This window comes from Amia ocellicauda, chromosome 11, assembly GCF_036373705.1.
Source record: "Amia ocellicauda isolate fAmiCal2 chromosome 11, fAmiCal2.hap1, whole genome shotgun sequence".
NCBI lineage: Eukaryota > Metazoa > Chordata > Actinopteri > Amiiformes > Amiidae > Amia > Amia ocellicauda.
Genome location: NC_089860.1, coordinates 11800379 through 11827391, shown reverse-complemented (window position 1 = coordinate 11827391; position 27013 = coordinate 11800379). Strand labels below are relative to the sequence as shown.

At 39.2% G+C, this 27013-nt stretch overlaps 1 protein-coding gene across 1 annotated transcript in view; it reads left to right on the top strand.

Annotated features, from left to right (window-relative positions):
• Nucleotides 1-526: 526 nt before the first annotated feature.
• unc5a (unc-5 netrin receptor A) overlaps nucleotides 527-27013 on the top strand; it is a 187827-nt gene continuing 161340 nt past the window's right edge. Inside the window, exon 1 of the mRNA XM_066716557.1 lies at nucleotides 527-1343. Coding sequence (XP_066572654.1) covers nucleotides 1247-1343 — 97 coding nt within the window. The 5' untranslated portion in view covers nucleotides 527-1246. The remainder of the gene's footprint in view (nucleotides 1344-27013) is intronic.

The following is a 27013-nucleotide window of genomic DNA, read 5'->3' as shown; positions in this document are numbered from 1 at the left end:
GTGAACTAATAATATCTAAAATGAGAGCCTTTTAATTATTTAATCAGTAGGGGTTTTAAGTTAAGTATAGAATTGTATATAAAACTGATTAAAGAACCAACGTCTTTATTACACAATTTAAAAAGTCAAATCTAAGCAGGTTCTTCCTTCAATTAAGTAATTGAGAGCTCGGTTTGAACAAAAAGCAGCAGGGTAGGGGGTCCCCAGGACAGGTCTGAGAACCACTGAAGCAGTGGTTCAGCTAATGCTAATAATGGTGATGTATATTTTAGAGCAGGGGGTTTTCAAACCGCTCCTGGAGTACCCCCTGCCCTGCTGGTTTTTGTTCCAACTGAGGTCTTAATTGCTTAATTGAATCCTTAATTGACCTAACAAAGCAATATACCATTCAATTAAGTAATTAAGACCTAGGTTGGAACAAAAACCAGCAGGGCAGGGGGTACTCCAGGAGTGGTTTAAAACCCCCTGATTTAAGAGTAATTAACATTGTAAACACAAAAACTCAAACACCATGTCTTAACACTGGATAGTATATATAATATATATTTGTCTTTCTCCACTGAAATGCCACACTTTTGGTTGTCATTGTGTTTCAGTTTAGGAAGATTTTTTAGTTATGGTTTATATTAAATCACGTGAAAACAAATCACGCAGAACGTGCTAGTGCATTATTCTTGCCTGTCGTTGCAAACGACACAAACGAAGAAACCAACGCAAGCGTCATCTTGAGGTCAGTCCATTCCGTGCAAGTGTGAGGCTCCGCGCCTGCTTTTGCGGGGCTGCTGCCGGCGGTACCTCTGCTCTGCTCTGCTCTCCTGCATTGCTGTACAAGCAGATGTTCCTCCACTGAAAATCAGTTCAGGCGAGATCGCTGTCGGAGGAGGTAGTGCGGGCTCTTAGCAAGCGAGCAGGGCGACACATCAGAGCCACAGAGCCGGAGACAAGGCTGCCGTTTCTCCTGAGCACCAGCAGCGCAAAACAACACCGCAAGAGAAAAGAAACAGCAGCAGCAGACCCAGCAGACCCTCTCGTCTCCCGTCCCCACACCTGTGCTGTCTGCGGTGGAGGCGCACGCCGCGGGTACCCATGGGCAGGGAGGCGGACGGCGGTGTTTGGCACAAGGACACTTTGATGGGCTGCTAAGATCGGAGGAAGGACCTGACAACTGCTGCTCGGACTTACGACGCAGACGTGCCACTTTTCCCGTGCTGTTTTATCCACCCCAAACTTGAGCGGCCAGGTGATAATGACGATGCTCCAGCTGGGTGCCGCTGTGGGCTGGCGGTCCGAGCTGCTGCTGCTGGCCGGGACTGCGCTGCTGTGCGCCGGGCTCACCTGCGGCGGTGAGTTGGCCGTCGCGTTTGACGGCGCGGTACCTGGGAAGTGGTCCGCGCCGGGATCCGTAATTGAGCCCGATAATTAGGTGGCAGGTGTGGATTTATGGCACTGACCGCGCTGTACTTTCCTCGAGTTTGTGTGCGTTTCGTGTCTGCACATCACTATTTATGGATGTGTGGTATAAACTAATAATCGGCAATAATAATCATCATTTCTGTAAATGTTAAATCGAGTTGCAGTGGTTTCAATGAAGGTGGCACCTTAATTTGTGTACGTGAGTCAATAGCTATTGAAGTGACTCATTTGACACTTGTGACAAATTGCATCTTTGAATCTCGAAACTAATAATTCAGTGAAATGATATATAATATTACATAGATCTTATTTCACAGAATAATATATCTATATATACGTAGCCTATAAATGTAATGAGATCGCCGGGGTTGCTGATGCCTAAGGTGTGTTGACTTGGCTGTTACGCAGAATTAGGTGAAAATGAAATTTGCCTTGTATTGGTGGGCAGTGGTGTGGAAATTAATTGGAGTGCTCAGCCTGCGAATGTGCATTAATCTATGCATGTCTTTTATCTGACGAAGATGCCTTTACCTGAACAGTGTGCAATAGAGAATATGTTAAAGCTTGAGCGATGCCATTGTAATCAGCTTCCCACAATACAAATAGACACACGCATTCATATTTGTGTCTTTATATATACATATTATTTATTATGTGTGTGTATGTCTGTATTTAACAGAAATATCAGCAAATTGTGTTATCAGTGCTGGCTTCACATCTCAGCTATAGCCTCCTGAATACCTAATGTGGCATTTAATCAAACTGTGAAGGATCTGGAAGCCACAATCTGAGTTGTTCCTGCGAGTGTGTATGTTGCATTCTCTCATGTGAGGATTTATTAAGGTAGTACAGGTATGTGTTCACAGAAATACACTTTTCTTCCACCCTCCCCCCTCTCTCCCTGCAATGTAAATGTATCTTGCTGTATTTGCATTATTTCTGACAGGTTTACAGAGAGTAACTTTTTTGCTGATGTGTGGTTACTGAAGTAACAATAGAACTTCATTTATGGAAGCCAGATTGCAAGATAATGTGTTTAGCTGTGAGATACCTCCCCGACAAGGCTGTGTAAAAGTGACGATTATGAGCAAACACAAGAGAAAAAGAAAAAAAGCCACAACTGAACAGGTCTTGTGTTGTATTGCAGGAAAAGGCCACTCCAGGGTTTGCAATGAGCTTCATTAAATTGTTGTGCAAGAGCAGTGCTCTCATGTATTCATAATAAGAAGCTGGCAATATCTTTCTAAACAAGTCTCTGAAAAGTCACCTGTGATTCTGTTCGTGATGGTGCTTAGATTTTCTTGGGATCTGCATTAACCTTTTATTGCCACCTGGTGAAGAATTACAGAACTTTTACTTCATTATTATCACCTATTATTATTATTATTATTATTATTATTAGTAGTAGTAGTAGTAGTAGTAAGAATATTATTATTACTATTATGATGAAACATTGAAATATTATTGAACAATTGCAGTTTCACAACCACAAAAGCTAAATAACAATTCTAACTTTCTATAATGTTAATATTTTAAAGAATTGTCTTCGATATTTAATGGTCCTTTGAAAGTGTCTCTAAGTAAATGCAAATGAAAACTAAACAAACACAAACATCCCTCTGTAGTGCAGTATGTGCTGTATTTAGGGTATTTACTATCTGTATTGGGAGAACAAAAAAAATGTGTATATGTCCTATTGAGGTTACATGTAAATCTATCCTGACTAAAGATACCAGAAGAAGCTAAACTTTGTGTGAGGCAAACCTATACCACTGCTATCTCAAAGTCAGAAGATTTAATCGCTAAACCTCAGTCGGTATTGTGGGAATTGAACTGCTGTGGGGAGGGATCTTAGAACCAACAAATGTAATTAATAAATTAGAGGGTGCTGATCTGACCTGCTTATATAATGTGCAATAAAGCCTGAACGCCAAGGAAAGGCTTTACATAGCAGCCCTGTCTCTGCTGCAGCGTTAACGCCAGGCTTTTGCAATGGATGCCTTTGAGTGAGAAAATCGAACTGCTTGACTCAATGGTCACCTATAGGTACCGTAACGTGGAATCGGAATTAAAAGGGCTGCAGTCTCACAGCTAGTGTGTTTAATGCTTTCCTTGAAAGGAATCATTTGCATGTAAAAGACTACCCAAGACATGTTATGCAATTACGAGGTACAGCGTGTATGACGGTTGCTTTATGATCTCTTTACATAAGTACATAGTGGCTGACTTAGGCTTGTGTGTGAGTGAGACAAGTTCAAGAGCGCTTCAAGGTAAAGCTCCATCTATGAAACAGTTCTCTGTTAAGGACCGAGAGATGCCCTTCTGCTGTACTTGATTAGTAGTTGCTATTTGCTATTTCACTTGTGATTACTAGCAAGTCTCGAAGCAGTTGAACTCAATAGACATGTATTTCTCTATATTAATCTAATTAATTAATTAATCAATTAATTAATAAAAAACAATCAACATAAATTAAAAAACCCATGGTAATAAGAGCTGGGATGTTTCTGAAATTAATGATGCTCAGCTTTATCTTGCAGTTAAGAAGAAAATGCATAAACCCATAACATCATGGTATGTTGAGTTACGCAGTTAGAAATGATGGCTATTCCATTTTATCTTCCCAAGTAATTAAGTCATTTTATGCTTGTGGCAACTACCATAAATATTGGCAGATTTAGAAAATGATAAGTTCAGTGCTGGAGAAAATGTAGGAGCTTGGTACTGCAAATTAGGGATATTGTTTGTTTTCTGTTTGATCATATATGAGATTCAATAAGTTCTGACATTTAAAAACATTGAAACTTTGCTTTCTTTTCTTTTTCTTCTTTTTTCGTGGGGTTATTGCACTTCATTCCCGTAGTGCTTGCTTTCCCGGAAGGTTTGCCATACTGGGGGCCGAGCTGCTTAAGTTGTGTAATTGGTGCACTTGCCCCCAGGTCACTTAAGTATATGAGATGATGAATCCAATTTTTTTTTTCTGCTGCATTAATTAGGGAATAATTATGAATAAATTAAAATAAACAATCGGACTCCAGGGACATTGCGTTCCACAATAACTAAACACAGAGTTGCCCCCTTGTGTCAATGAGGTTTTATTTCTGTCATCTTTTTTTATCATTATAAATTCTTAACACCAATTAAAAGAAAAATGCACAAATGTATTATGTATTTATTTGTATCCGTCTAGAAAATAAAATGTCATTAAACCTAGACTAGCTTCTCAACAGCAATGGCAATGTGATTCTGGTGCAGTCTTTCAGCTTCACTTCAGTGTGCTACCAAAATATATATAAGATTTTTATGCCTCACAAGGGAGGTTATAGATCAAAAAGGATAATTCCCCAAGAATGCAGTACTAAGAAGTCTGAAGAGGGTGCCTGATCCTCATATCTATATAAGCCACATTTTGGAGAGCTTTATTAGTTGGGCCAAGAATGATCTACCGGGTCTATACCAGTCTTACCTGGAAAATCACTGCTTCAGTCATCTTTATTAGGATAGATGGAAATTCCCATCAATTCAAATGCCTTTGTCTGACACCGTTTTTTATTGTTTTAAATTAATTTGCAGTTTAAACGTCTGCTTTTATTATATCAAATTTATTTCCTTTACAGTAGGGATTTACAGTAGTTCTCATTTTACCCATCATAAATATAAAATGCATAATACACTCACTAGAACCATGAGTTTGAAGATGCACAATGATCTGAGTTGAAAAATTAAGCCGTTAACTCCTGCTCTAACTGACAGCTCTCAAAGCTCCAGTCCTTGTAAACGACTTTCAAGTTCTTTAGTTTATGCCGGTGAGTGTCGTAAATCTCACACCACACCTGCTTTTATAAATCAAGAGACAGGTCTTTCAGTGGCCTATAGAATTTGAAATTAAATAGTATTACAAACTCTTGATTCAATTAATATTTATATCCTCTTTTCACTGAATTTGCTGCTTGATACAGCAGCCATAACAATGCATCCGCCAGATCTACAATAGAAATTGATAGTAAATTTAATTCAAAGCCAGATTAAAGCCATACAAAAGAAACCTTCCCAGGCACAGTCATTGAATGCGGCAGGACGTGAACACGGATTGCAAAGTGATTCCGGAACAATTTCTTCACAAATCGTGGGGGGAGAAAGGATAAATTGAACAGGGACCACAAACAAAGTTCCTTGAATATAGATAGGCGCTGACGGAGCATTCGCAGACATCAAAGGCTTCGGGATGGGAAAATAATTCATATTCGCATCAAGATAATTCTGCATAAAAGCAGGCTGGAACCAAAGCGAAATCCATTCAGAAAGTGCCGTCCTTTCTTTCACGAGGGGGATAAGACTGAAACAAAGACTGCAGCAGAATGTTTATCTCCTACAACTTCTGTGTGTACATGTGAGTCCGTGTGAATATGAGGACCATCTGTCCAGATCTTTCCAAATTGCTAAAAACTCGCTCTCTCTTTTTTCTTCAGTGGTTTGTGTTTTGTTGTTGTTATGCTTTCTTCTATTTGGTTTCAGAAAATGTAAATGTCTTAAAGAGTGTCAATCTGTCTGTGATGGGCAGCAAATGATGTCTTGCCATCGTAGATTTGGAAGGAGATGCTGGACTGATTTCTTGGAGTGGTTCCACGGAACAAACTTGTCGGGGAGAGCCGTCTCAAAGAGGCTGGTTCTCTACCAATAAAAATTCAAAGTCATCTAAAACCCTGAAGAGTCTTGGAACTGTTCGACAACTTGGCCGTCATTGCTGCCGGTTTGTAAATGGCACCGTGACATTGCAGTTATGCACTAACTAATGTGTTGGAATATATTTGCGTATCTTAGTTTTGATCTGCATAAATGGAATGAGCAAAAGCAGATCCTGTTTTGTTTTTCTTCATGGACAAGTGGAATTGTCAGATTAAGCGTGCCTTTTTACAATTACACTGAGAATACTGCTTGAACTGGGGTCAGGAGAATTTTACCATTCTGAATTTTTTCTTGTACATTTCCATCCAGCTTTAGACCATTTAGCATTCCAGAATGATAGCTGGGGACAGTTTATCACAGCATAAAGGATGACTTTGAACTCATTCTCTGTGATGAGCTATAACACCTACAGCCAAGGTTAGAATATACCCCCACGAGAACATCATGTTATATAGAATTACCAAAGCAAGAGATAAGAGAAAAAGGATGAGAAAATAATTAGCATAATTTATTTATTAAAAGAAAAAGATTGAAATTTGCCTTCCTCTGCAGTGAATTCACAATCCATTTCTCTCTCTATGTCCCTTAGTGAATGCATGGCACATTATTGGCATGTACTTTGGGAGGGGCAAGGTCTTTCACAAGACGATCTTTTAACAAAAAAACAACAACAAAAAAGAAATCTGATTTTGTTCCTCCTGGTAGTGCAATGAATTGGAAGTGGAGAGAAGCCTTTTGCACTCCAGGAGAAGAGTTTAACATAACATTATTTATTTCTCTTCCCATCGGTACCAACTTCGGGAATTGGCATGGTGCTCAGGCGGAGGGCACACAGGAAGGAGGGGAAATTACATATATAAAAAGAATAAAACCGGTTTTGCTCTCTGGCGATCAAACATTGAAATAAGATTGCTGTGTCTAGAATACGTACTTTCCAGGTAGATTGAAGTATTGGACTACAGTTGTGAATGCACAGTCATTTACTACCTTCAGCTCTCCGTTTATCCGTACTCTTTAAAGTTCTATTGGTGCAGTCTCTCATTTCTCTCAAAGCTGGAATTACAGTGCAAAACACACACATTAAATAATAAGATAAATCAATAAAGTGAAATGAAAGCCAATGAGAAAACATTAGGCCTAATAAGGTATCGGAGGCAAATTATACCACATTTTGTTTTGTTATGTTTTTTTTTTTTTTTTTTTTTTTTTTGAGACATGGATTTGCACTCTCTACATTGTGTATGGTGAAAAATAGATTAGGGAGATAATTTGGTCATTATAAGTAATGTGCATGAAAATGGATTATAAATGAAGGCATGCTTGGATAGCTTTGGTCAACCTATGCATCATATTTGCCTTCCATGGAAAATGAAATATACCAACAGAACAGTTTCCAAAAAGTGACCTTTTGCTGATCGTCCTTGTCTGTATGAAACTGGGCATCTGATAAAAGCTGGGTTGTTGTTAGATATGATCCTTTCTTTGAAACAGACCTCATGGCTGTACATTAAATGGGCAGGTCGGTGTTTTAGTCACGAGGATGAATGTCTTGTTGGCAAATGAAGTCTGTAATGGAACGCTTGCAGAAACTGGTACTGACATCAAGATTAAAACCTCTTCCTTTATCCTGTTAGAGAGCCGGTGTTTCCTGTGGAAGTGGATAAACAATTGCTTTCTGAGACAATGTGCCTGTGTGTCCAACTCCACCCCAACATGTTTGTTCCATTCACTGATATGTCCTGATATTAAAATACTGAAACTGAGAACTGTCTGTTTGCCATAGGTGAAGGCAAAAATACTTTTGAATTTTGTGGTTGTTGTCAAGCATATCAATTGATTTCCAGGATGGAATTTTAAAGGAATAATTGTCCAACTTGAATACTTGGAATAGCATTGATAGGAACCTGTCTTTTGTGTTGTTTTGTTTCATGTAGAATGTGTGCATGCTGTTTTTAGCACAACACTGAAAAACAAAAGCCTGTTTTAGCTCCTTATATTTCAGATTTTGAAATCTCCCTTTGCCTCCCCTAAGATGTTCTATTAGTTCTTGATAAATACAGTTTGGACAACATACCACTCGGATGTACTTCGGATTGATATTCAATTCTAATATCGCCTTGATTTCTGATGAGCTAAACGATTAAAGAATTAGAATTGCCTTGGTAGGATTGAAGTCAAGATATAGATAAAAAAGAAGGCCTGGAAACAAAATAGTCTCTATGAAGTAAAGTCTACACTGTGCCTTTTGCAATGTGTTAACTATTACAGAATGATAATGAGCAACCAAGCCATGTATGTATTCATTAATTTCTTGATTTGTGTGGGACTGTGCTTGAGAGTGACATCTATCGTACGAGCAGCACTTTGCTTCCATTCATCAATCAAGAAGCGCACGACTGCATAGCACTGCTACTAATGAATCGTGATGCACATCCATGTAATTAAATTTCATAATCCATAGCTGCATGATAAATAGTCCCTGCATTAATTGACAATGGAGACTGGTGAAAGATGTTAAAAATGGGACTTTCTTCAGAGGAGAATGGAAACCTGCATTTAGGAAAGTGCTCCAAAGATTCGGCTTCATTAATAAAGCTAATGGCTGGATATGAAGATTGGGGAAAGCACAGTATCTACAGTTACAGAGGAAGAGTCTTTTTTTTTTTTTTTTCTTCCCCTTGTGAAGCAAGCGCCAACATCACTCAGATAATTAATCTACAGCACATTGCCGCACTCCCCAGCAGCACACCGAAATGAGTTAACCTTTCGGAAGGCAAGGCTGTGTTGTTGCAACACTTGCTAATCTAACTCCTTGTTTTCTTTCATCAAGGTTTTGCTCAGTTTTTGTTGCCTGCAAGAATCCAAGCTGCCGATCACATTGACTGACGTCTTCTGAAATTCTCCATTAAAATGGCTCGGAATACGTTCGCTGGAATCTGACAGGCTGACACGCATTAATCCCGAGCCCCAGTGTATCTGTTCATTTCTTTCAAAGGAGCGATTTGTAATATTTATATGGGCTAGCTGTTTGAGCATTGCCTCCATTTGCCTAAGAAGCTCTGTCCCCATGCTGGGCTGGGATAAAGGGCACCTCCTCTGAGAATGTAATGAGACTTTTGTTTTTCACATGCTGTGGACTCTGCGCGGCCTTCATTGAGCTTCATTCGTCTGGTGTTTGCTTGTGCACATTTGTGGGGGAACACGGAAACATTACTGCTGTGTCACCTATCATTTTTCAAGAGCCAAATGTGTTTCGAACATAACATTGTGTATACAATACTTACATATCTGTCTATTAGAATGATAGTGTGCACGGAAAGAAGGGAAACCTTGCACGGACACTGGCATGGGTGCATTTTATCTTCAGTCTGTCAGCGGCTTCAGACCGGTCAGAAAAACGGAAATAACAGCTGAATGGGATGAAGTGCCCGGGCATATTTAGAAAACTTTGAATGCAAAGTCTGTCTTCCTAGGTGACCCACAAAGGTCAGGGAGATGCAGTTTATCATGAAAGAAAAGGGATCAGCGAGTCCTAAGAGCTGAAGAGAAGAAAGCAGTGACTCTTAAAAATGGGTCAGTCTTACACGGATAACTGGTTTAACTTGTCTCTTCCCATTCTGTCGTAGCGAGATCCATAGATATTGGAAGAGTCGTGGCAATACCCTAAATCTCCCATGAAGTCTGATCATGTAAACAATCGCTGTAGTTTTTTTCTCCACTCTATATTTAGCTCTATTCCACACACATTTATTTCTAGTTTTCACTTGGCTGGAGGCAATATCATGGCTCAATACTCTGGCTGTTTTGCTTCATCCAAACAGAAGTACTGTTTTAATACAGACTGGGAAGTAACTGTGCCAGTTTTAGGTACATTCATTGTTTTACTAGGGCAAAGCATTAGCAGACCATTTAAGGACGTACGAACAGGCACTGGCTAGGAGGGACTTGATGTCACGTAAGAACCAGTTTGAGTGGAAGGCAGTGGTCCTCAGAGAAGTTTGTGAGTGGGCACAAAAACAAAAACTCTGCTAAAAACTTTGTAAGACTTAAAGCAGTTTTTCAACTGGTCAGTCTTCAGGTGATTTTGCAGTTCCCTCTTAACAACATTCATGGTGGGGGGAAATAAATAATGACATCACTGAATGACTAGTAAATGCCAAGTGTGGAGGTAAATTATTGGCAATTTCACAAAGTAGTAGGAATAGATTTTGCACCATAAAATTGCTGTTAAAAATAAATACATAAAATAGTCTCCAGAAGTTGTCTTTCACTTTTTTTTACGTACTCTTGAAATGAACATTTTCTATGGCAAAATTGGGATTTCCATCCCCCAAAATAAATGTCTCATTTTATGGACAATTTTATAATTCCTTGGCATTTGTAGAAGAAATTACATACTTCTACTTATATTTTCTGGTGCAAAATGCTTGCGTTACCGCCTTTTAATGTGTGAAAGGTCTTTTGTGAATGACATGAAGTGTGACACAGAGCACTCCATGCGTTTCCTTTCTAAGGAATGCATTGCTTTAACGGAACATTTCTTGTGACATTTAATTCTTTTTTTTTTTCTCTGCGGATTAAAATGAATAATCCCTAATAAATATGGTAAAATACATGTTTATAAGATGGATCACACATTGTTCTTCATTTGTTGGATGCATTTGAAAAATAATAATTAAAATGCAGATATTTGTACTATTTTCTGTGGAACATGAAGCTAAGGATGTGGCAATTTTCCATGGCAGTGTGATATTGCCCGCACCCTTTTTTAAGCATGGGTCGAACATTGTTATATGCTTAAGAGTCTTTTAATTAATCATCTGAGCTGCTTATTTCAATTCTTTTTTTTGGCCTCTACAGATGAACAATTAATTTCCTCACAAGTGTTGTCAGCTATACATGTTCGCATAGTTAGTAACCACCCAGATGATGACAGTTCAAGTGAGAGTATCAGTATCAGATTGGCAGGAAAAAATATCATTTATTTTAAAGGTGCGCCTGTAAAACCCTCTTCCTGCACAAAAAGCTTGTCAGACACGCCCGGTTTATGCCCAGTTCATCGGACGTCCTCGGACGTGATGAAGTTAGTGAGTGTTTTGACACATAGTCGCAACACATCACACTCTCTGAACGATGATTTACTCTTTTGAACATTTCAGCATTGACATTTACCTCTGATCTCGAGAAATATGGTTGTCTCTCTTTCAGATCATAACCGTAAGCTCCTTCTCATCAAACATTAGTAAGAAACCCACTGCTCCCTTTGTCAGCACTTTTCCTCTTTGCTTAATTGTTTGTGTCAAGTTCACAATGACAGGATGTGCAAAATCTGAAAGGAAAAAAAACCCAGACATGGTCTAGTTTCAGTTTTAAGTAGTAGTCTAAAGTTAAACAGAGGGCGGCTTTAAATGAAACCCAAACAAACAAAAAACAACACATGAATGATGAGCTAGAACATTTCTATGTGTGGTTTATTAATACTACTTTTTCCAAACCTCTGCTTCAGAAAGACAATTAAACCAGCTAAAAGCCAGAAAAACAGTCACAGGGGTGCAATATATTCAGTACCCGAACAGCTATCTCAGCATATCTACAATAAGGCCCTCCGCCTGTTTTATGATGTACAGGGAGCTCACTCACTCTCTGATGATCAATAGCCCTCACCTGAGTGTTTAAGTGTTTAATTGGCCATCAATCAGTGACGCGGGCGATGCTTATAAACCCCGAGGTATTCAATCACAGCTTGTTATGGACCGTCCCCCGAGTAACAGTGTAAGCCTCTCTAATATGGCCTTTGGGGGTAGACTTGTTGTATTAAAGTATAGAAGAGTGTGGTGGGAGGTCAGGGAATGGAATTACACATCACATGGATATCCACTCGGGTTAAATGTACTTCTTCACTGGGTGATCTGGATGGTTGGTCAAGTTGTTCCCAGGGATTACCACCAGGGGGAAACATGCTATATTCAAAGTAGCAGGCAGCGTGAAGATTGCATATCTGGCGTGAGCTTTCAGAGGCTGTAGGGCAGGTTCAACAGGCAGTCTTTAAGATGTCTATAAAATGCCACATACTCTTTGAGGGTCACTTTTCTTAGAGAAAATAAAGTATCATTACCTGCAGCACTGGTAGGAGCTACATTATTTATGTATTATTTACTTAAAAAAACCTTGATTTAAATACATTTATTTTTAATTTTACATTTTTTAAAATATTTTGATTCAGAGAGGGGGAGAAAAGGGGTCCTAACTGCAAAGCCAGGGCCTCTTCAGATTAAAATACCTAATACATCTGCTGATAAAGCTAAAACACAAATACCTTGTTTTATAATTGTATGCAAACACAGAATAACTCTAATATGCTTCTATTGCTTTTGTCCTCCAAATCAACCTGCATATGCCATTCACTTGGCTGGATTTTGAATTACTAAATCAACTCCTATCAGTGACAGCTAAACAGAGTGTACTGCGACTGACAAAACAGATAAAGAACAGTTTATATCTACAATAAATACAAATCACAATTCATATAATACAGTCACACTCTATTGCACAAGCCAATGCTAACTAAAGGAATATATCTTAAATGGGGGGGACAGGGAGCTATTCTATTGCTTTTGCTAAAGGAATGACATGGAAAACATGTGATAAATCTTGCTGTTGGTATTTTGTTTTTTTCAAAAATACAGATTAGGTGCCCTGCTTGGAATGCATGCCATTTTAAAAGTGCGAATAACCTTGAGGGAATCACATTGTGCTTGAAACCTATTCATCAATATATATTGTGTACTATAAGGTAAACCTTCAAAGGTGACGGAGTATAAGAAAACCTCTCTGAATCACCTATTTTCTTTGCGTGATGAAGCTTTGATAGTTTCCATTGAAAACTAAAATGAGCTGGAATTAAGTGTGTGCTTATAAAATTATAAATATATAATATATATAGTGTAAATGTATGTATGTGTAATGTGTGTGTGTGTGTGTGTGTGTATGTATGTATGTATGTATGTATATGTATATATATATATATATATATATATATATATATATATATATACACTCACCTAAAGGATTATTAGGAACACCTGTTCAATTTTTCATTAATGCAATTATCTAATCAACCAATCACATGGCAGTTGCTTCAATGCATTTAGGGGTGTGGTCCTGGTCAAGACAATCTCCTGAACTCCAAACTGAATGTCTGAATGGGAAAGAAAGGTGATTTAAGCAATTTTGAGCGTGGCATGGTTGTTGGTGCCAGACGGGCCGGTCTGAGTATTTCACAATCTGCTCAGTTACTGGGATTTTCACGCACAACCATTTCTAGGGTTTACAAAGAATGGTGTGAAAAGGGAAAAACATCCAGTATGCGGCAGTCCTGTGGGCGAAAATGCCTTGTTGATGCTAGAGGTCAGAGGAGAATGGGCCGACTGATTCAAGCTGATAGAAGAGCAACTTTGACTGAAATAAGCACTCGTTACAACCGAGGTATGCAGCAAAGCATTTGTGAAGCCACAACACGTACAACCTTGAGGCGGATGGGCTACAACAGCAGAAGACCCCACCGGGTACCACTCATCTCCACTACAAATAGGAAAAAGAGGCTACAATTTGCACAAGCTCACCAAAATTGGACAGTTGAAGACTGGAAAAATGTTGCCTGGTCTGATGAGTCTCGATTTCTGTTGAGACATTCAGATGGTAGAGTCAGAATTTGGCATAAACAGAATGAGAACATGGATCCATCATGCCTTGTTACCACTGTGCAGGCTGGTGGTGGTGGTGTAATGGTGTGGGGGATGTTTTCTTGGCACACTTTAGGCCCCTTAGTGCCAATTGGGCATCGTTTAAATGCCACGGCCTACCTGAGCATTGTTTCTGACCATGTCCATTCCTTTATGACCACCATGTACACATCCTCTGATGGCTACTTCCAGCAGGATAATGCACCATGTCACAAAGGTCGAATCATTTCAAATTGGTTTCTTGAACATGACAATGAGTTCACTGTACTAAACTGGCCCCCACAGTCACCAGATCTCAACCCAATAGAGCATCTTTGGGATGTGGTGGAATGGGAGCTTCGTGCCCTGGATGTGCATCCCACAAATCTCCATCAACTGCAAGATGCTATCCTATCAATATGGGCCAACATTTCTAAAGAATGCTTTCAGCACCTTGTTGAATCAATGCCACGTAGAATTAAGGCAGTTCTGAAGGCGAAAGGGGGTCAAACAGTATTAGTATGGTGTTCCTAATAATCCTTTAGGTGAGTGTGTGTATATATATATATATATATATATATATATATATATATATATATATATATATATATATATATATATGAGGCTTTCTGACAAAGGCTGTGCAGCTGTCTATTCTTATTGGGATGTGTTAATATAAAAAGGCGTCACTTGTGTGAGTGACCTTTTTTTATGGAAAACTGTCAACAAAACAGCACAGAGCAGCAGTATAAGGTTGCAGTAAAAACTGTTTGTGAGGCATGTGATGGGGGGAAACAAGAAAACAATAGTGGCATATTTACTTCAACATTGCCCTGTCCTCTACGCTCACTTTTAAATTACATTTCAAATCCGGCTTGCCAGAAACACGTGCTGTGTCAGTTAAATGTGTGGCCGTGTTGAGAGACTACATGGGGAGATTCTCTGGACAGTGTCATGTTGACCTGTATAGGCCTGGCTTTGGTTCCTCAGGTCTCCTCTCTCCTGTCCTCATCTCTTCCTCTCTGAGAAGGATTATGTGTCCTTAATGTAGTGTAAAGCTGAAGAGAAGCAACTCAGACTCGGAAGTGCATCACATTGCTTGTTCGCAACTGAACAAACAAAAACTAAGCCTATAGATCCTAAACCTACCCAAAAAATAAAGTGCGAAAGCTGGCAGCATGCTTCTTCATAAAATAAAATAAATCGCTGAATTAATAAAAACAGCTCCCCTTACTTCTATGAAAATGTGGCTGTCAATCATAAAATGTTAGAGATTGAAGTATTGCCTTTATTTCTGTAAAACATACAATATTGCTGTGATTTGATTAATATCTATAACCTTATATATCCTGACCTTTTATGAAAGTAATGACAGGCAAAATCCAATTTCTAACTTAGTGTTTTTTTCCCAGACCATCTTAAGTTCCGTAAGGTACAGAGATGATGTGAAAGTATATATTTACAGAGAGAAAAATTGTTGTTCTTTTCATTTTTTGTAGTCATAATCATTTTGCAAAGGCTACCGTGATGGTTATCCAGTCAGCCTTTTTCATATTTTTATGTAATGTTGGTCCTATTTGAATTAAGACAAGATTTATTTTCTACATGAGGGTTGCTGATGCATGACCCAAGTCAAAGGAAGTGTACCTACATTAATTCAACACGGCTGCTTTTTCAGAAGTCAGGGGAGTTGCTCAGTGCTGAGCTGAACACAGTTTGTCTGTCTCTGGGCGTTGCAGTGCCTTGTGGAAATGTTCGAAAGCCATGTGTTTGAATGTGTTGGTAGATGTAAACGGTTTGTAGTGTCTAAGCTTGTACATAAATTAAGCTAAGTGGTTTAAAGTGAGAACTGGTAGCTGTACGTCCTCTTGGGAGTTTGCTTTGCAACATAAATCTCAGGCCTAGCCTCTTCGCTAACACAGTGACACATTGATATGACCATGCTGATGAAAAGTACCTCATTTGTTTTGTAAACTTTCTAAATGTCAATGATAGATGGTCAATGGTCATCTGCGTCCGCCATTTATTCTGTGTGGAATATCCATCTAAACAGAATGACATTGCTTACTTATACACTGATGAATGTTACTTTAGTCAAGCTGAATTTGCAGAGCAGAAATTATACAGTTGGGGACCCTTGAGAAGCTTCATGCTCTACAATTTGAACTTATACCAGCCTACTGTGTCACCATATCATATAAACGTCTGTGTAAAACCACTGCTGTTGTACCCTTGAGCAAGGTACTATACCTAAATTGCTCCAGTAAAAACCAGCTGTATAAATACTACCATGTACCATGACATTTGAGTCAGAAACCTGGGTGCCTCTGCCAGGAGTCTGGAATTTGTCTGCAAGTAGATCTTCCAGCAAGACGCTGACCCCAAGGTCACATCTAAATCCAAAAAAGGGTTAATTGACCACAAAATCAAGATTTCGCAATCTCAGTCTCCGGAAAACAAATAAATAAATCCAAGAACAAACCAATGTATGTGATATACTACCTGTCAAAAGTATTAGAATGTTTCAGTTTTTATTGAAATTTAAGCAGTTCAAGTCCAGTGAATAACCTGAAATGGTACAAAGGTAAGTGGTAAACTGACAGAGGTTAAAAAAAAGTTTAGGTTATCAAAAGCTGAAAAATAATGTACATTTCAGAGTCATATACTGTACTGTACAGTGTAAACAGAGTTTTCCATCTTGGCATTTTGAACTCTCTACGGGTGTTTGTTGCTTCTACCAAAATGGCGATGGTCTTGTTTTGATCAGTAGACTGTCTCGTTCCAGAATGTCATAATTGTCAATATTTTCTGAGATTTTATATTCTTACTCAGACCAAGTATCCACCACCCCACTACATTTCAGGAGGGTATAAAAACCAAAAGTTTCACATCAGAGAATTTTTTACATCGTTAGAAAGCTGAGAGTCTCAGTTTTCATGGGATACCAAACACTTGGAAAACAACACAACAATGAAGAGTACACATGGGATTAAAGAGAAGCACATGGATTTGGTACCAGAGGGGTTTGTCATCTTAAGGGGTTCCATTTTGTTAAGCTAAACTATTCCAATTTTTTTTTTTTTATCTCCAGTTATTTATTTGTTCTGTGCTTTAATTTCAGAATACATTGAGACATTAAACTGTATACATTTCAATAAAAACTGGAAAAATGGAGGTGGTCTAAAACGTTTGACCGGTAGTGTAATTCATAATGAAAATGTTAAAATGTCAATTGGCTGGAGCATTTCAAGAAGAACCGGCCAGTAATGAACAACGTAAGAAAGAAGACTATTTAATATATAAAATGTGTGTGTGTGTGTGTGTGTGTGTGTGTGTGTGTGTGTATATATATATACACATACACACACATATCTTTTTGTTCTGTACAGGACTTTTGGAATTGGCATAGTAGCAAAAAAAAAAAAGCAGTCTTTGATGGATGCTTATACATTACATCTTTTATTTCACAAAGTATTCTGGCAGGATTCGTTTTCTGAAATAAATGATTGTGAGCAGCTGAAATGTTACAAAAAGAGTTTTTAGCATCTCATCTTTTTTTGTTATTGATGAAATCCTATCACGGCTTCTGTTTTCTCTGTGTTATTAAGCTGTCTTTATCCAAGGTGCTTGTACACTGATTTACAAACGCTAGCATACAAAGTTACATAAACAAATACATTGCAATTAAATATAATGTGATAACAATGGTCTGTAATTGTAATATGATTACAGATAATAAGTTGATTGATTTTGTGCTGGTTTATACCTGCATTATAGTACTTAAGATAAGCCTGGTTATTGCATTTCTTCTATTTGATGGTTATATAGATACATTGTCTGATTGACCATACTAGAACAAACTTCCAATTCTGCGATTTATAAAACAGAATTCTGTGTATTTCCATTATATGTTCCATAGTAAACAGGCAGTCATGGTCAGGCATCTGGACTACTGAGCAAAGCATTGTGGGTTCAATCCCAGGTGGAGGATACTGCTGTTTTACTCTTACAGCAAGATACTTTACCTACATTTCTCCATTAAAAACCCAGCTGTATATATGGGTAATTGTATGTCAAATTAATGTAATATATTGTAGCAATTTGAAGTCGCCTTTGATAAAGTTGTCTGCTTGGATATATAATAATAAAATGTCTGTTACATATATATGTATTTATCCTGTTATGTTTACATGTATGTATTTATTTAATATACATACACACCCAGTATAAATTGTAGCAGCAATATGAACACTTTTCAGACCCTTGAACGTTTCACAAGGTATTGCTGGCTGCAGTGAGCTTTGCGTTGCAAAAGCCACACTCTTGAAAAGCCTTGGCATAATCATTAAAAAAATCATAAAAAAATCATCATAAAACATAAGCTCTCAAGGGTACCACACTGTTCCCTTTTATACCTTTTTAATGCGAGTCATTTTTATGAAGCTTTTGTAGTGTCCTGTCATTTGTGCGTGTGTGGATTGTAAGTTCTGTCGCTATACTCATCAGCCTCTTTGTTTTCATGTCATTCTCTGTTGGTGCCCATTTTGACAAATACTTCTATTGTATTAACCATACCCACAAAGCACGAGTGACGGGCAGCCGGGCTTTTACCGCTGAACAAAGCCCGTCATGTGGACGTGCAATAACGGACCGTACATCAGCACTTTATATAACACCTTTCACAAGAGGCTAATCTCAAAAGCACTTTTCAAGATAATCAATATCAAAAATAAAATACAAGTTCAACATTGTGGTAGTCACAGTCTCCATAAAACAGGACCCTGTGTTCAACAGTCTTGCACAGGCCTCATACAGGGAAAATGCCCATATACAGAGGTTCACTAGAAAGGTCAAAGGTCAAATAGTGTCCTTAATGGCCTTTAATAAGGGTTGTTTCAATTATTAAGCATTTTATAGTATGAATGAAGGCGTAAATCAACCTGCACAACTTAAGGTTTCCATGTTGAAACTGAGACCGATATGTCACATAATAATAATGTTTACCTTTTACCTATTATTCACATTAAGGTGTATTAAGTCATTAAATGTCAACATTTCAAGTTCAGTTCCAGAGCAATCACCGTTTATTGCTTGCCTCGTCTTTTGTTTGCTGTAGATGCATTTGATTATCTTACGCCTTATTATCTGAAGCCAATGCAAATAGTACGTCAAGTGTAAAAACACCAAACTGAATCGGAAACATTTAAAACCGCTTCACTTTATGTGCTGAGGTTGCAGAATCGTTGGGAAAGGTTTTATGTGAAAAGAACCACACACAAAATAAAAGGCATTTTGCCCCTCATTCATCTTCAAAGCCATGCTATCCCTATCCTGATGAATAAAAGGAAGAGATTTGTTCCACTGTTTCAGCAGAAGGATTTCACAGAGAGATGAAAATTTAAGACCAGGCGCTCATAACAAAAAGGGCACTACCTCCTTCATTGGGTAATCAGCCCAAGTTCCCTAAAGGGCTTGATTTTGCCTCAGAAAGCCTCGCGTTCCTTTAACAAGCATGTCTTACCTCTCAGATTCCATTACCTTAATCAATAGCTTACATTAAAAGGAACCAGCTGTCTTCAGACATTAAGTGAAGACGTCTGTGAAAGGCATTCAAGAAAAGGAGAGCTTCCTTTGTTTCCCCCGCTCCATTGTAATGTTGGAACATAACAATCTTGCAAAGAGATAGCATGTGCATTTGAAACAACCAAGCATAAAATTAAACTCGGCTCGGAAGGGAAACTTGTTTTGGATAATTGATTATTTGTGTCCCTTTTTTTGCAGTCGTATTTCTTTAATTTTTTAAAGAATTTATCTGTGACATTGGGAGTATTGTTCTCTAGCAATGGGATCCTTTTCACTTCCCCGCACAGAACAGGCCTCATCATCTCCCCCATCTTAACTCCGTCTGTCCCAACCAATGAGCTAACCCCGATCGGTTTGGATACATCCGAGCCGCAACTGGCACTTAAGCAATAGAGAGCGCTTTTTCTAATTCGGGTCGGCAGTGCGATTGTCAGATACAGCTGGAACTAAGGTACCGTACATCGCTCTTCAGATCGCGAACTAAAGCCACTGCTCTGGCCTCTGTCACGCAATTAGCAATCGTCTTTGAATTGTGGAGAACAAAGATGATCCCTGGGAGCTGAAATCGTGACCAGCTACATTAGACACAAGCGTGGCTCCGGGCTGCGTTTCTCCGGCCCTCACAATCACAGGTTGTCAAAACCCATCACCATCTTCTCTTAACTAATGACGTCTCCAAATTGTTCAGAAGGGGAGTAGGTTGATTAAAGAGAGAAATAACCCCTTCTCCAATAAGCCCAGGGCGCCGTATCTTTCTTTATTTTTTATTTTTCCATGACCGAGGTGTATACAGAGGCTAGTGCATAAAGTAAAGGTAAAGACAAAAGTTGTGTTTTATAGTGTGCTACACTCGCACATCCCTACAAAGAAACCATTCTCTTTTCCTTCCATTAGGGTCATCACACAAATGATTGCCAAGCTAGACACAATACACACAGGCCTGGAAATGGGTCCTTCGGCCACTTATCTCAGAAAGGAAAGTAAGTGTTGGAGATGGTAGTGTGATGTGTGCAGCCCTAAGTCAGAGCTGTGATTAGGTATAGTAGCCAATTGTAGATTATTTAAGCTATCAATCTCTCTGTCTATCCATCCACATGTGTTTTATTAGCTACCAGATGTTCACATTTGTGATAATTCCCAGCAACCCAGACAGATGTGTATTATTTCCCACTTTTTTGAGGGTTTTGGCATTTCATATTTGGACAGGGTAATAAAATGGAGCGGCCCTTTAATAATAATAATAATAATAATAATAATAATAATAATAATAATAATAATATCCTCTGAAAAGATTCCCTGGCTTGGGCTTAAGTATCCCTCCTTAGAATAGTTGATATTCATACCCTTCTCTGTGCAGAAGGTCATCTGGATAACCTTCCCTTAAAACGTTATCAGAGCTTTCACGCAGACTGGCATCATGGGGCCCGTCCTGTCGATGGCATCGTGAGTGCAGTTGTGCAATCCTGCCCGGGTCTGTTGTGTGCCAGAGGTGTCACTTCACATCTGCTTCACAGTGACAGGAGCACATTGTCAGTATACAGGCCTGGAAGGGCTAAGTGAAAGGCAAGGCAAGACAATGTCAGCAAGGAATCAACCTCTTCCCTTATTATAAAAAAGGGACTCTGATGGATCCCAGTTTTCTAGTCCAGCTCGACAGGGAACAGTTTTTATTTTATTTTATTTTATTTTGCTCTACTAATCTCTCTGTCCTGTGAAAATCATATCATAGTCTGTGTATGCTCACAGTACATCTAACTCAGATTGTTTTTTTTGTTTTTTTCCACTGAACTGGGCAGTGAAACGGTGTTATTCTAGTTTTTGCACAGCCATGATTGTTTATTGGGATGGGGTCCCTTAATGCCTTTAAAAACCATGTTTAATTAATGTATTTACTGTGCATAGATTGCATTTGAACCCTGTACGAATCATCAGAAGATTTCCCCGCTTTCTGGTCCATGCTAATGCAGCGGGATGAAATGGGGGGGAAGACAATACGGATGCTGATAAACCTGTTTCTTTTATGGTGCCAGATTGCTACCTAGTCATGTGGAAGTGGTTGGCTTTAGTTCTGTTTATTGATGCTATCCTCGTTTGGTTTGGTTTTGGTGTTGATACTGAATGGTTCTATGAGCTCAACCGGAAAATCGTAGTCAAACAAAAGCATCTTCACACCCACACATACCAATGTGCGGTTTTGTCTGGTACAAAGACAGGCCGCCCTGAGATCCTGCAGAGTGGTGATAAACTGTTTTGCCGAATGAAGATCATATATGATTCTGCCAATAAACAAGAGGGACAAGAGGGCTGCTCATCTGGGACCACTCCAGGATTGTATCTGTGATGGGGAATGGGGCGTGCATGATGTGGTCTGCCCAGATCCCCAAATTCCTACCCAAGGAGTCCCCTGGAGAGGAATGTTCCCAGTCTTTGCACCGCCAAGTGATTCAAGTCAACAGAACAATAGGGTCACGTCAGTATCTTGAATCTAGAACGTGTACCTGATACCTTGCAGCAATCTTGAAAGCCTACATTATATCCATGATGCTGGAGGGCTAAGTGGCTTGATAGTAGATGTGAGGGTGCCAGCGTTTTATACCGAAAAGAACCATAAAAAGGATGTCACAGGAAAAAAAAAAACAGTCCATTAATTGTGCCCCTTTGTAGTTCACTTAAACCACATTTGTACAATGGTACGGGTAAGTCTTTAAAGTAAGGCACGAGGGCAGTAAATCTTTCTTTGCCTGGTTTTATGGTTTGTGAGTGTCTTTCCTAATTTTTACTGCTATCTGGTCAATCCCAGGACGATTGTTAATTTTTACGCAAAGTTCTCTCCGAGTATATTTCAGCAAGGTATATAAAAGGAAAGCCGAGTTCTGTGATAAAAAAGAAACAAGGAAAGAAAGGAAGAAAGAGTAATGGGTGTTTGCAGAGCTATCACTGCCGTCTCTGTCAGTCCCATCAATTCAACCTCTGCATCAAGTGCTTGGGAGAAGAAAAAAGAAAAGAGGGGGGAAAAAAGCTGTCTATAATTAAAGCTCGCTGGAAATATAACCCTTGACCCCTGTAAGCATGGTTGAGTGATTGGCTGATAAATTTCCCCTTAATTCCCATAACTTGTCTGACGACATGAACTCCTCTGGGCACATGCTGTCACCCTATCTTCCAATCTTTAATTTAAAAATACAGCAGTGATTATTCTTGTTTTCCAAGCTCTTGATCCATCGATAGAGAGGTCAAGTATTGTCTTAGAGCCCAAGTCTGTGTTTTTATCAGCACTCGTGCTTGTGTGTGTGTCTGAAGATGTGAGCATGCATCTCCAAATGGCCTTTAATGTAGGAGATGTGTGCTTCACGGCTTTTCCTTCATTCGTTAATTTATCTTGAAAACAACACGACTATCACTTGTTGTTGACTTTCTGTTGCAGTCAGGCATCGAATGGAAGACATTGTGACTTTCTATGGTTGCTGTATGTAAGCTATTTATAATTAGTATTGAAAAAGTATCATACCATGAATTGGGATCTTCTGTTTTTCTACAACATCTCTAACGTCTGTTGTCTAGTTGACCAGAAACAAGAAAAATTATTGTGGGATCATTGATTATGCACTTCACTCTTGAGCCAATGAAAGAAACTCCCAGCTTTCCAGGTGGTAACTTTTAACGGCCTTGTGCATCGATCGAATCATTGCCCACATAAAGGGCATCCTGGTGTTTGGGTTTGGGTTCAAACAAACTTGTGTAAAAGTTAGTCCGAGCACCACCTCCCACCTTATTGTCACCTCCCAGTCCTCTGAGTGATTTGCCTTTTCATTTTAACCAGCGCCTTTACTTCTCCTCACTGGCTTGGGAAGGGAAGAAGAATGCAATATATTTAAAAGGATGTGACTGCAATCGATAGGATTTTCATTACAGTTAAGTTTTCATCTTTCACAAGAGGCCAAGCAGACAGGTGATAAATGATACATTAACATTCCTTCCCTTGCTCCTCCTCGGCGATGCTGGCAACTGAGGGCTGTCACTCTGGGCCGCGACGATCAAGATGAAGAGACGCTCCCTGCGCTGTGCTCGGCAGGCCTGTGTGGCTCTGGGTCTCTACCAGAGACCCTTTGCAGGCGTGCACCACGCGGCTCTGATTCTGTCGAGGCAGCTAGCGACAGCAGGCCATTCAAATACTGGGGGGAGCAAATAGTCTTTTTTAATTTCAACATGGAGGACATTGAAACGGGCCAGTTTATCCACAGACTCTAGTGTTTGTATCAACAAGATGGCTAAAGCAGCAGTCAACTGGATTGTGTTCAGGTTTCCATCCTCCGTTTAAATTCTTATTCTAATTCTGAAGCTAAGGTCACACTACACGATTTTTAGCCCAATTTGGTTCTCCCAACAAATCTGCACTGATCGTCACAACAAGTAGCTTGATCGGGGTGCGTGCCCGCTACCGATGACTGAGTAGTGTGAGACGGTGCATGATGTCATCGCTTGCCCTCTGATCCAATCGTAAGCTAGTCGGAGCCCCTACGGTTTTATTAAACATGTTTAAAATTTACGACTCAAGCAGGAACCGATCGTGTAGGGTGACGTGATCAGCATCACACTGAGACCGGCAGCAGCCAATGAGAGTTGAGCTGATTTGAAGAAGAAAAAATACTTAAGCGATCGTGTAGTGTGACTCCTTCACGACGCAAAAGACATACATTCGGTGAAAGATGGTCGTTAAGTGTGAGCTGCCCACCGTTCTCAAAATCGTCTCGGATTTTAGAAATTGTGTAGTGTGATCCCAGCATTATTCTCATTCTTATTCCTATTATTACTGTATCTGTACAGTATAATTTTTTGTAAAGATACCCTGCAGGTGGCTTTAAATATGTATGTATTTTAATCTATTTTTATCTAGGTTATCCCTTTAAAGAAGCAGAATGAAAGGGTGGGGGAGTTGATCTGACCTTTCCTGGTCTGAAGTGTATAGTTTTACCACTTCGGTCTGTGTTGCACAGTATGTGTAATTAAGCTCCAGGGTGACAAATTAGCCTCCGAAGTAAAACCTACTGCAGTCAATAAATCTACTTTTCAGTTTTGTCCCATAGGATCCTATCAGATCCCTGCTATACAACTGTAGTCTACCTTGCCTTATAGAATTAAAGGATGTGTTCCAAACCCCAACAGAAAGCACTATTGGATTTCCCACAGAATAGTTTCACTCCGGCAACAATGTATTCCATATAGGCAGAGTTCATACAAAAGTCCTCAGTCAGATAGCAGATTGATGAGTGGGCCTGGACTGATCTTTCCCTCTAAGGTCAAGGGCTTTTTTTTTTTCTTCTGTTGAGCCACTGAATTGCCTTCTCTCAAGAGAGGGACCGTTTCATTGATACTCCACTCCTGGGATCGAGCCTTTAGTTCCTTTGAGCAGCCTGCCTATTTGAAAACATTGATCCCATTTGATTAGTTTTCAATTAGGCTTCGGCGGTTGTGGGTGTGTAGTTCAGGCTTTATTACATCTCGGTCACGGAGCGCACAGATCTGGGTACAATAGGGTCAGCAGCAAGCACAACAGTACAAGACACGTCAACACTTAACGAAGCAAAGTCAATACAGAAGTAGATACTGCTTAAATTACGGGAAAGTGCCGTGATGCTCTATTACTGCAACTGCTTTTTAGGCATAATGGTGTAATGTCCCAATAAATCCAGGCGTTACTGTATGTATGATTATAATGGATAGCTGTGGCCTAAATTGAATCACATTATGTGGAATAGAACGTTACCATATACTGTATTTTAAATTCAAATTCATGTATTAAGGTCAGTATTCGCACGCTTTTCTTTCTTCTTTTTTTGTCATTTTTTTTCTTCTAAACAAAGTGGAATATCCGTTCTAATGATTGCACCAGAGAATAACATGTACAGTACATTAATTTGCATGAAATATTTAGTCAGACAAAAGTGTTTTAACTCCAGCCTCAGCAAATAAGTTTCTGAAACCAATATCAAAGGGCCCCACAGCATTTTCTTTCTTGTGTTCTTCCTGTGCGGCTGTCTGTACTAAATAGGCAGGTGTCGGAGGGCTCTGCGACTTTGCGTTTACCTTTACAAAGGCATTTGCCACTGAAGTGTGTTCGGTTTGTTTTGTAATAACACAACCTTGGGGTCCTCGGCGATGTATAAATACCTCTTGCCCCTTGCATCTCTGTTTACGTGCAAAGCAGAACTTAATTTTCCGAGGTCGATGGTTGCTAAATCAAGGATTCAACCTGTGAACTTTGCTGTGTAGCTCTTTATTGGATTTAAAGTCGACACCTGCATTATTACTGAGTTATGGTTTGTCAAAGTACCTATTAACCTGGTTTTGAATAATATTTTTAAGTATATATTTACAAGAAGCACATGTTTTCTCTGTGAATAAGGAAAAACTTCATTGCTGCTAGCCTGCTGTGCCATTCGTTGTAATGTAAAAATACATGGACACAATGGATGTTGGGAACAATTTCAGCGTGAAAAGATGTTTATAGTGCACTACAGCTATTATTAATATAAATATTGATTCAAATAAGTATATACAATATTTCAAAGTGTGGTTTGAATCAATCGCTCAATGAACTATAGCATTACCATCCTTAATACTCACAATTTTCCTCATGACAGCTCTTGCTGTATATGAGTTCCCTGGCTGAGAACTGGTTGCTAGATAGCTGATCTATCATAACCTTCAGTTTTCTGAGAAATAAACTGAAATACAAGTGTTAAAAATTCAATGTTATCCTCCCTCGTTAATAAGTGCTCAAGGTAAAGTGGACACAGCTAATAAATGATTAAATGAGGCACTCATATTTCAGGAGATATCCCTTTGAATCCATCTGGAGGGCTGTATTAAAAAGCAAAGCTCGTGCAGTGTCTGAAGAAACAAATACACTTGTCTTTCTGAGATAGTTACACAGGTTTTGAAAGCCAATGTCACACATTTATTATCAATTTAGTTTTTTGCGTGAACGTTGATGATGGATAAAACGCAACAAAAATCCTGAAACAAAATCCATTTTCACATTCCGAGAGTTGAGTTGGCCCAGAGAAATATTTCGTAAGCTGGATATACTAAGAACAAAGTATATTTTTGGTATCCTAGTGTCTAAAACAACTCAAAACCTCCAGCCGCTTTGCTTGGCAGCTTACTTTCCTAGTATATGTCTTTAGGAGGAGCATAGGTTTGGGGTGTCTTAGTAGGCAGGGTTTAGGAAACAAGGCGGCCATTTTTGATGTGGCCATTTTTGATGCGGATTGAAATGAGTAATTTAGGTAGGAGGACAGCTGTTGTCTTTAGACAGAGACTTGCAAGACTCTGTGATTGAAAGACCGCCTACCTAGAGAAGTGTACTCGGGCACCGGGGAGAAGACGAGCGCCAGGGGACCTCAGTGTAAGTGAGGGGGAGACGCCATGTAATATTCAGCATAATGTTCAAACGCAATCATCCGAAAGGGTCTTAATTTACCTCAGGATTTACGTAGTGCAGTAATGGCCTGTCTCTACAGTTCCCAGGTGTACTAGAATACATGGAAAACTGACTGCAGTCTTGTGACAGATGACGATATAATATAAAGAAAGTAAGCAAATTAAGA